The sequence below is a fragment of the Anabas testudineus genome, chromosome 14 (genome assembly GCF_900324465.2).
Source record: "Anabas testudineus chromosome 14, fAnaTes1.2, whole genome shotgun sequence".
Taxonomy (NCBI): domain Eukaryota; kingdom Metazoa; phylum Chordata; class Actinopteri; order Anabantiformes; family Anabantidae; genus Anabas; species Anabas testudineus.
The window spans coordinates 4,520,098-4,531,263 of record NC_046623.1 but is presented as its reverse complement, the minus strand read 5'-3'; the positions used below and the strand labels follow the sequence as shown (position 1 = coordinate 4,531,263).

Genomic DNA, 11,166 nt, shown 5'->3' with positions numbered 1-11,166 from the left:
CGACTGCTACTGTTAAATAAATGGAATGGAGTTGAAGGAACTATTCAGTAATAAAGACATGTAAAACTAAAGAACACTACCTCAGAGTTGCATAAAGTACAGAGTACTGTAAATGTACTTAGTTACTGATAATTTAGGCGTTACTTGATTTCTTAAACCAAGCCAGAGACGGTTTATACACTAGATAATGAAATCAATACAGAGCAACACATGGAGATTTTGGACAGAGGCCTCAGGACAACATGAGCTCATAAAGTAAATTGTCCCCACTGTAGGTTTTTTCTTCTGTTCAGCAGCCTTTGATAATGATCCTCACAGTCCTCCTGTGATGGATTCATACCGGCCTGTCTAATATTTTTAATGTTAATTACTGTACACAATAGACCCATGGTGAAAAAGAAAATGTTTTGATAAAACACAAGTTTGCAACAACTGAGCTGAAGAGAAACTAAAAGTAGTCCAGGTCTTTAAACTGGGCTGTGACACAGATCTGTTTCCAAGGTCGGAGACGGGACATGGAGGAGGCATCATAACCGAATGTTTGTTCTTCAGGTGTGATAATGTTCAATACGTTGAAAATCACATTATGTAAACGATGAAGTATGGAGTCGATACAAATGGATATTATCTGAGGAAGTAATAAGTAGTAAGTAATAAAAGGAGGTGTCAGCTATTTTACTGTCTTGGTCACTGTTAGCCACAACCCATCCACATAAATTGTCCTTGTTAAATATTGAAAAGTCCATAAAGGTAAGTATACAAAAAAACAAACATAAAAAAAAACATCTTCCCAGGCACAATAAAACCACCATCAAATCAGGACTGTCGGTGCTGAAACACACACATCAACAGCAGCAGTCAAGTGAACATCTTCACTTACAGAAGGATAATTAATGGTTACTATAGAAACAGCTAGTGAGTGTGATTGGCCGAAAGGCGATGATGACTCTCATATGGCATCGATCAAAGGTGTTTTCAACGGCCAATCCAAGTCCCCTGACTGGACTGGCCGGTTGTGCCTGAGATTATGCCGTGATGAGACTGGGACAGAGAGTCTGAAGATAAAATAAGCTGATTAATTAATTGATTTAGTTATTGATTAAGGAATTTTTAAGTACAAATCGCTGGCACCAGCTTCTAGGACGTAAATATTTGCTTGTGTTTTTGTAGTTTGATGGTGAACTCAACATACTCTTACTTCACTTCATGGGCTTCATGCAACCACAAACATTTTCCCACTAGTTCATCAAATAAATTAATTTTAAAGAAACACAATTGACAGATTTGTTCAAAAGTGAACAGCTAATAAAGACAGTCGAGGTGATGGTGTTGTGTTCATGCCACATAGGTGAGGATCATTTGTTGCTGCTCTGATCCCCACCTGTTACTGTTGTTTCATTTCTCCCTCTGTTGGACTTTGCTCCCTGGTCCTGCTGTAGTAAGAGCTTATCGCAATTACTATCAATGAGCACAGTGCATCGTGGGAAATCAGTGGTCGAGTGCTACATCTGAAAGATAGAGACGCCTTGTTGCTGCAGATTACACCTCTCAAACCACCTGTCTGTGGACACAGGGCTCATATTTACTGGTTGAAATGAGATAAGAAGCAATAAGTTGAATCACGACCACGAGTACAGCGTGCAGATATGAACATCCAGATCCTGCACACGGTCTGATCCCGTGACAACACAGGTACACTCACCCACCGTCAGCCTGAGTGCGGGAAGGATGGAGAGAGCTGAGGAGAAGAAGTCCAGTCAGCATGGTGGTAGCTAAAAGGCACTTCGCTGCTTTATGGGCTGGATAACTCCTGAATTGATGGGGATTGGAATGAATAATTTAGGCCTGCATTAAAACGGAAGGAAGTGGTGACTCATGGAAGAGGAAAGGTTGAAATACTGAGTGGTTTAGAGAGGGCCGCCTCGTCACTGTCTGCCTGGCTCCTGTGAATGGTAGCTTCCACCAAGCTCACCGTGTAGCATATATGATTGTACATGACTCTACATATGTACAGTGCAAATGCATTTAATGTGCACACTGAACTTCTATATGTGTGTATTAGAGTCAGAGTTTAGCTAATGATAGCAGATCAACAGCCTATATATAGTCCCTGCAGGTCTGGAAGCTTAGAAAGAAGACCCTCCACCAGCTCACGTCCAACCCTGTGTAACTATACAACATGCTGGAGGCTCAGTGCATAGCGCAGCGCTCTATAAATAGATTTCCCCTGCAGCTTTGGAGTCAAGAGTAGAGTTAGTGCGTGCATTAGTGGGCTGGCGTGCAACATGAATGACTAGAAGTTGATGGGGAGGAAGAAAAAGGAAGTGATGACAGCAGCCAGCCACTCAGTCCGTCATCAGCTGTGAGGCTGCTTCATCGCTTCACCCCACAGTGAGGGGGGGGGAGGGGGGGGGGTGTCACTGTTGCATCCACGCTGCTGAGCGGGGTATTGATCACAAGAGAGCCCCTCGACTTAACGTTTCTACTGCAGCCGCCGACCTAGATCCTCTACTTCAGTCACAACCACGTGTCTTACTACACAACCACACCATGTGAGAACGTGCAGCTTAGTTAGTTACTGTCAACTTCCCTTGTTAATCCACATCTCAGCAGTTTGATTCAGGTGAACGTTGAATGAAAGGACACATAAAAACCGAATCAGTGCAATCGCAGTTATGTAAGTCTTGTTAAGGCGTCCCGACAGTGAGGAGAACCAGAGTTCCTGCAGAGCGTCAGCCACGCTGCAGAGGGAAACTCTGAAATAGCAGACTCACTCCACAGGCCTCTCCATTTTCCTAAAGCTGCAATTATTCAATGTTACTTAGTCTCTGTGCTTTTCACAGTGACACATTTAGACGCAGTGTTTAACCTGCTTCTTGTCCAGTAGCTTCATCATGACGTGCAGCCTGTGCAGCAGATATTATGCAGCGTTGTAACACAGAATGTGGGACAACCTCTCAATAACGAATGCCTATATGCTTGTCAATTTGATATAAGTGGCTCTATGAAACCGTACATAGTGCACAGGACCTGTCCTAATGTTTGTGCAGCAGCGATGGAGCGTCTTGCTGGGCACGAGCTGCCTCCATCTCTTCTGAGGCTCTTATGTCTCACTTGCTCTCTTTTGCTCCAGCGATCATCAGATGTATAATTTAGCATGAGATACTGCAACATTGAGGAGCCGAGCATTCCCACTCACCTTCCTGTTTTCAGTCTTACTCACACACACACACACACACACACACACACACACACACACACACACACACACACACACACACACATTGCTTCACGGTGCTTCTTTCAAAAAGAGGGAAACCACTGATGTCATGCCACTAGCATGCAAATAAACAACAGAGAAGCAGACTCCATATGTTGTTTGTTCTTTATTCTCTGTTTGCACGGCTGAATAGTTTGTTTCTAAAGGCGACTACAGAAGAAACCTATTTCCAGTGCAGGGAGACCACAGCGTGATCGCTAACAGGCGTTATTCTGCACACAGAGCGGTGGTGTGTACACTCTCCTGGGACCTCGAGTCCTTCATTTGCAAGATCACTGCTATTACAGTCTACTTTACTGTTCTTTAGTGCGTCTGTGAAGGCAGCATGAGCGAGAGAGGTGTGTGTGTGTGTGTGTGTGTGTGTGTGTGAAGAAGCTGTAAGCGGGGCTAAGCTGAGATTTCCTATGTTCAGATGAAGTGTAATTACAGCACAGAGAGCAGGCAGGCTACTGTATGTGGCACTGGTGCAGATGTGTTTACAGATGAGAGATTGAAACACCACCTCTCTCTAGTGTGTGTGAACAAGCCTGCTTCAGCCAGAGCCGTAATCTGCTTCCTCATCTTTCTACAAGCAGTCTGTAGGAATAAAGTGTTCATCTGAATGTGTGGCTGTCGTCCTCCTACTTCTTCACCACGCCACCTTTGTCGGCCACGTTTACAGGTATCGTGGTCTCCGAGGACTCGATGGCCGGTTTGATCAGAGGAGCCTCAACAGTCAGCAACCCCTCGGGAGACAGGGAGGAAGTCACCTTCTCGATGTTGGCTGCTGGAGGGAGACTGGTGGGAAAGAAATTTAACAGGGTTAGGTTGTGTTTCCTCTGTTTGAACAGGATCTCCAGTGTGTGCTGTGGCCTCTGGATGGCAGCAGAGCCCAGAGTAAAACTCAGACAGAGGGAGGATGAACACTTGGAGGCTGCTGCTGCTGCTTTTCAGAGCATGAAATTCAGCTTTCAGCAGCCCGGCAGCCGGCCCTCTGCCGGACGGACCAGGCTACAACCAATGAGACTCCAGGCTGCAAAGCATCATGAATCATGGGAAGCTGAATTTAGAGCGAGTATGCCATCAAACGACCACAACAAAGTCTTTTTGAAAATGGTTGTTGACATATTGCATCGCATGGAGCATCCTGTTATCTCAACCACATGCCGTACTTTACTTATTGATAGATGATGAAACTCATTTGGATTCGATTTAATCCTCATTCAATCCTCATTCACTGTTGCTCTAACGATGAGCTGCTGTACTTACGTGTATTTCCTGGTGAAGCATCTGGACACGAAACCGTGCTCGTCTTTCCTCTCCTCGTGTTTGCCTGTGGACAACAACATCCTCTAAACTGTAATTCCAAGTAAAAGGTCACATTGCGTGTGCACCAGTTATCCACAGTGTGTATATGTAAAATGCATTAGAAATAGACATGAATGTGATGAGGGATGGAGCACTTGTACCCACTTCCTTTAAATAAAGGCTGTCGGGTTATGTACAGGTGAGCAGAGATAACATTAAAAACATATTTCCCTTAACTACCTCTGATTGTCTAATGCTGTGTTACAGCCTGCAGTCTGCCCCTCTCTCCTGAGATGCCTGGCGCTACAGTGATATGTTTGTTATGACAACGGCCTGATAAAGGTCGCTCTCCTCTGGGAGCTGTCCTCTTTTCAACAGGACGACACGGCCGGTGTCCGACCGGGGGCCAAGCGGACCACGTTTTGAATATGCATGAAGATGGCAGAGGAGCTGTCTGTGGCGTAAAGAGAGGTTGAATTCCGTTGTGTGTATTCACAAGTCCTGGGTGAGGCCCTTGACGTCTCTCTCAAACGCATCCTCGTTCTCTGGTGACACACAAGGTGGCAAATTCCACTTGCACTCAGTCCCCTGCTCTGTTTATCCCTGTTGTTCCTGAGCGTCCAGTCTCACCATATTCAGGCCGGAGAACACGGACCTGGACAACATCCAGCAGTCCTTTTAAAGTAGCAGACACACTGGGCTAAAGAATGGGATTCTTTATGAAACATCAGCCAAAGAGGCTGAGGGGGACTCAGACACAAGGGAGCCCACGGATGCAGAGAAGTTCTTATGAGGTCCGTGCAGCAGCTTTTTCGGGTTTGCACAGTTGAACTGTGTTTGTCTGTGAGTCGACTCCCACATGTTCAGTCGTTTGTTGTTCTGCTCATCTAGCAGGCGTGCATCCAACAGCCCCCGCCCTCCAGTGTACTGGAACTCAGTATTGTGTCTCACCATATTACGTAACATATTATGCAGCTGCCTTTTGCTTGACCTTGAATGTTTCCCTGTCTTTTTATCTCTTTGTTCTATATTCCAGTAGTTTCTCTGAACCTAAACACACAACACGCTGTTGTGTCTCTGCCCCCGTGCATCAACACATTTTGGATGGGTAATTAGAAATAGTCTCCATCACCTCTGCTTTGAATCTGTGAGGTTAGATCAGCATGCATTAATTGAGAGTGCAGCCCAAATGGGATCAGTGAAGGAGAAGTGATGACTCACCACTGATTTCCACCACACCATCCTTGGTCTTCACCACCAGCTCCTCAGGCGAGAAGTGGTTGACATCCAAGGACACCTTCCAGTTTTCTGGCGTCTGCTTGATCTCTGACATCCCGCTGCTCATCTGGCGGGACAGGGCACGAGCCTGCTGGGTCATCATGGGATTTGGATACAGCATGGGGGTGTGGGGCGCAATGGCGCCCATTTCTGGGGCAAAGAAGGAAGGCCTCATGTACCCAGGCCAGTGGGTGGTGGGGAATGTGGGAAAGTCCTCTGGCATGGCCGGCATGCCGAAGGCCTGGTCGAAGATGCGGCTGCTCTGGTGCCAGTCACGGAATGGGTCCCAGCTCGGGGTGCGGAGCAGGGTGAAGGGAATACGTCTCTCGGCCATGGCTGCTGTGTTGAGGTGGCAGAGGAGCGTTGCTATAGTGGACACCTGCTGGCTGCAGAAAAAGATTTTCCAAACGTGCTGGGTGCCTCTCAGCTGAGATCTTTTATATACGCTGACACCACCCCTGTCAACAGAGCCCTCCCTTCTGACTCAGTGCCCCTTAGCTCACACCCCCAGCTCATTTATGGAAAGCACCAGAATGTCTATTTGTAGCAGACAGAGCACAGGATTGGAATCCAACAGGAAGGCCGTCCCCAGTACAGCTGCCCAGTGCACCGTTAGACCTCCTTCCCTCATGCTGTGTGTAATGCGCCCCTCCTCACTGTGGACGTCACAAAGAACCAGAAGAATCTGGGAGCTTGCTGGAAGTCAACCTGACAGAGAGTCTAACATGCTAATATGGCTCTATAGAGGCCGTGATGTGATACAGTGCCGTGCCGTTACGCAGCCTCACGTGAAATGAGAAGTTGAATGTCATGTGACAAATGAACGTCCACTCGCACAAACAAAGCAAAACAAACAAACAAACAAACAGACAAACAAACAGAAGGTATTTACAGAGCTGAACCACTTCTTGGTGTACACAACATCCAGCACAAACTATTTACAATTGAATGACATCAGATCAGTGTCTGTGACGTTTTCAGCCACCTCCCTGTGATTAATGTCACCACTGAGAAATGAATAATCTGTGGTTTCTCTTCTTTTATTGCCAGCGTCACAGATGTGTTCCCATCAACCTCTCACTGGTGTTTTGAGAAAGGCTCCTGCACCTCGTCACCCTGCGCTTATTTTCATTTTCTACATTTTTCCTCACCGTCTTATTTCTTTTTTTTTTTTCGTTTGCTTTTATTTAATTCGTGAAAGATTTTATTATACAGGCCCATAGCCTGAATACACGGTGTTCCAATAACGCTCCACTAAGTCCCGCTCTAACAGCTGCGAGTGGACACTGTGTTACAAAAGAGCTGGAGAACATTCCAGTTCATTTTGTGAGGTTTCAAGTTATCAGCCATGAGTGACAAGAAGTGATCAGTCCTCATCGGTGCCATCTGTAGGTAAATACATGTAGTAGTGGCAGTAGTACTGAGACTTCAACTGCATCTAATGTTTGGGAAATTAACAAAACACAATGGTATCATCCTTTCCACATTTGTTTCTGTTTATTGTCAGGTATAATAACTTGTACATTACAAAGAATGACTAGAACCAAAGGGGCAATGCTATACTTGGAATAAATCAACAAGTTTGCAGAGTAACATAGTTGGGTTAAGTCTGGTTACACTGGGAATGCAACACTGTGTGAGCGACATGAGACTGGACGAATGGTAAGGAAGACTTAGGGTGATCCCTGATTGTATCGCCAGTTTGCTTAGTCTACTACTGAAGATAGAGACAAGGGGAGGCATAATAGAGCCTGTCCTTGACCCTGCTATGGTAGCTTACATCACACACTGTACAGCCTGCGTTTTGAAGATGGTAACCAGTGGTGGTTGGAAACACACAGGGATGATTTGGTCATGGTTCAAGGCCGATCACTCGCTCTTTAGTCCAAACAGAGCCACAGTGTGTTAACACAAACCATTACAATAGGACAGAATGCCATGATGGGCAGTCGTAGGGGTAGCTGTGGGCAACAACTAAGTCCCACTGGCTAAAATCAGAGCATCTTAAAAACACTGCAGTGACTCTACACACTGCTACAAGCCTTCGCCACCATTACAAAGTGAAAATGTGACATATCAAGTGTTCGAACGGGAATGCAGCAATCTCACCTTTAAAGCATGTTCCGACTGCCTTACAGCTCATTTCAAACATGATAAATAAATTCATAATAAATAAGGAAATAAATAAAGGAATAAATAGAGTCGACCCATAAATAGCTGTGGTCAAAATAACGTGTGCATGGAGACATTTTGCAGACGGTTTTCCTGTACAGTACCTTACAGCAGCCTTAAACGCAGGCTACAGCGGAGGACATGTGTAACATACCTCACTGGTCATTGCAGAGGAGGTGCACACACACGCCCACGCACGCAAACACACACACACACACACACACACACACACACTCTGACACAGGATTAGCAGAATCAACATAATCATTTTAACAGGGAAGAGAGTAAAAGTACATAATACGTTGATTTTTTTCCCCCCTCACACCCCATTCACCTGTGTACACAGGTATCTGACATACTATATAGGTCAGAGGGGAGCACATATGCGCCCTGGCACCTTTCAAATGGGCCAGGTACTCTCCTACGAGCAGCACGTCTCTCCTGATGCATCATGCTAAACAAACCTCCTCAGACTATATGGAATATACAGTGCATAGTTTACAAAGCCAGAACTTAAAAGAGTTTGTATCTATACAGACAAACCTATACAATACCATTTTTATCATAAAAAAATGTTCCTTTTTTTTTTTTTTTGCTTCCCATTTCTTCCACCGACTTCTTTTGTTCTCACTTCTGTTGATCTCTGCGCTCCGGTGAAACGACGTCTTTGGGGAGATGAGTACATGATAAGAGAAAAAGAATGTACAGCAAAACGTGGATGTGTCCTCTTTTGTCTTCTACTAAGCTCCTATTTTTAGGATATATATTTAAATAGTATACAGTTTTTTAATGTATTCATTTTTGGTTGTTTTGTGGAGGAAGAGAAGGAAAGTGCTATCATACAGCAACATTTGATCTTTGGGCTCTACCAAATTCATTTTTGACAAGTGGCGACCCATGTCCTTAAATACCTTAGATATGTGAAGACATGAATGGTGACAGCCAATTTCATGGTAATGTACTATATCAAAAAACGTTTCTCCTCTTTGATCCAGGCTCTGTATTATAGAAGGATTATGGTCACGGGTTGAGGAGTTTGAGCCCTAGACTGTGCAGCAGTGCGGCTGCTGTCAAGGGAGATTCATCATTTCTAAGCCGCTGCTCTGTAAATTGAACAGGAAGTCTCCTCTGTTTGTGTTTCTTTTCCCTCCTGTGCTGTCTGCTGCGTTCAGAAGCCGGGGCTGTCGTAGCTGCTGCGGCTGTAGTAACTGTGGTGGCTGCGGGAGTGGCTCCTGCTGCGGCTCCAGCTCCTGCTCTGGCTGCGGCTCCAGCTGCGGCTGCGGCTCCTGCTGTGGCTCCGGCTGTGGCTCCTGCTGCGGCTGTAGCTGCTGTAGCTGCGGCTACGGCTGCGGCTGGACCGCGACGGGCTGCTGTCGTAGCTGGAAGAGGAAGGGCTGGGCCGGTAGTAGGGGATGGGCCGCTTCCGAGCACTTTGGGGAGGAGGAAACAGAGGAGGGAGTGTTACACAGCTACATCAGACAAACAGGTTTTTAAATATTGATTTAGACATATTTACACGTGATGCTGATGGAAAACACATGATGTCAGGTGTCATCCAGGTGGCAGCTGGAGTTCTTTCATGAAAGAAGTCCAGCTGACACAAATCAACTTCCGGACAACACATGAAGATTTGGTTGGTGAAGAGAAAACCAGTGTTAGAATACAAAAGTGATAGATTTAAGATTTAAGTACAGGATCTGGAAGAGAGCAGCTACGTGAGTTAAAACAACCAGTGCCACACACACACCCACACCCACACACACACACACACACTCACACATAACCAGACACGCGCACACACACATGCACACACTACAATGTCGTTAGTTTAAGCTTAAGCATAGATTGCCTTGTTAATAGCCACCCTGGAAGTGCTTCCTGTAAGATAATTAGCTGTTAGCTCCCAAAAGAACATCTTCTTCTCAATGGAGGCCAACACCCAGAAAAATCAACAGTCAACAGTGGGGCAAGACAAACACTATCAAGGTATCCCTTCTGCCACGAGGTGTGATTCACCATGTCATTTCAGCAGTGATGTAGATAACTCCACCATAGCTTTGTCTTATATCTGCCATGGGAGAACGCAGTGAGTGCAATAGGGGGTATCCACTTAAATAAACCTTGATAGCATTTTAATCTCTTTATCCCCGTGTTACAACATTAGTGCACGGCCTCGGTGGGGCGCAGCATTAGAGTTGGTGTGAGTATCTTTGTGTACATTTCAGGGACGAGATGAAGGAGCGGTAAGCGGACAGAAAAGAACAGGAGGAGGCCAGGTTTACTCAGGGGGGGCTCTGATGGTTTGCCGTTCAGCCGAGCTTCAGGAGTCAGACAAGCGGGGTCCTACTGCACGGCAACTGTTACCAGGGTAACTAGCCTGCAGCAGCTCGTTCAGCAGCGTCTCGTTGTCTTGGCATCACGACCTTTAGGACTGGAGTGAAAGATGACAAGATACACACACATTTCACCCGTGGCTATTTGCATTTGTATGAGAAGGCACAGAGGTGACGCTGCAGACATAACAAGCCCGAAGCTGTGGTACAAAATTTCAACAGAACAATATTTAGTAGAGATACAGTGAATAACATAAATAAATAAATGTACAAGAGCTCAGTACATAGAGTCTTTTCATGTATTATTTATTGTTCAAAATGCTAAAACTAGACAGTAAAAGTCAATAATAATGTCAATAATGTCTTAGTCTTAAAAAATATTTCCCTAAATGTTCTTTTCACTCCAATGTTTTTTACAAAAGTTTTATTTCTGCTGCGTGAAAAAAAGTTGTCTCTATATAGTTTTACATTTTTACATTCATTACAATTAGCCTGTATGTGTCTCGTATATTCACCCAGTGTTGTATCTCCCAATGGCAATTAACACACATTTATGGTTTCTCATTGATTTAGTCACTGTAAGCTCCCTAAGCAATGTTCTCTGTCTGATCCACAGCTCACAAATGCAAGAAAAGAGGAGTTAAAAACAACTTCATAATGATCCGTCTGGAACGGAAGAAAGAGCAAGTGATTTGCAGGATATTTGAGCCGGTTTCGTCATGATAGCTGAAGTTCTTTGTTCAAAATTTTAATGATGACTGTTGTTTCTTTTTACTTAGTGGAGCAGCTCTCGCTGTGATATGGATTCCTATGTTA

At 45.1% G+C, this 11,166-nt stretch overlaps 2 protein-coding genes across 2 annotated transcripts in view; both read right to left on the bottom strand.

Annotated features, from left to right (window-relative positions):
• Positions 1–3,371: 3,371 nt before the first annotated feature.
• Positions 3,372–6,273, bottom strand: hspb1 (heat shock protein, alpha-crystallin-related, 1). Its single transcript, XM_026370189.1, has 3 exons — positions 5,789–6,273; positions 4,529–4,592; positions 3,372–4,057 (listed from the first exon to the last, which is right to left on the bottom strand). The coding sequence occupies exons 1-3, from the start codon at positions 6,177–6,179 to the stop codon at positions 3,901–3,903; spliced, it is 612 nt and encodes a 203-aa protein (XP_026225974.1). The 5' UTR covers positions 6,180–6,273; the 3' UTR covers positions 3,372–3,900.
• A 1,977-nt stretch (positions 6,274–8,250) lies between these two features.
• The window catches only part of srrm3 (serine/arginine repetitive matrix 3), a 65,022-nt gene continuing 62,106 nt past the window's right edge, over positions 8,251–11,166 (bottom strand). Inside the window, exon 14 of the mRNA XM_026372359.1 lies at positions 8,251–9,447. Coding sequence (XP_026228144.1) covers positions 9,186–9,447 — 262 coding nt within the window. The 3' untranslated portion in view covers positions 8,251–9,185. The remainder of the gene's footprint in view (positions 9,448–11,166) is intronic.

Excerpts from the sequence above, each read along its gene's own strand:
- hspb1 (XM_026370189.1), bottom strand. The coding sequence starts at position 6,179 with ATGGCCGAGAGACGTATTCCCTTCACCCTGCTCCGCACCCCGAGCTGG. Across the intron at positions 4,593-5,788 it reads TGGTGTGGTGGAAATCAGTG|GCAAACACGAGGAGAGGAAA; the intron begins GTGAGTCATCAC and ends TGTTGTCCACAG. Across the intron at positions 4,058-4,528 it reads TGCTTCACCAGGAAATACAC|TCTCCCTCCAGCAGCCAACA; the intron begins GTAAGTACAGCA and ends CTTTCCCACCAG.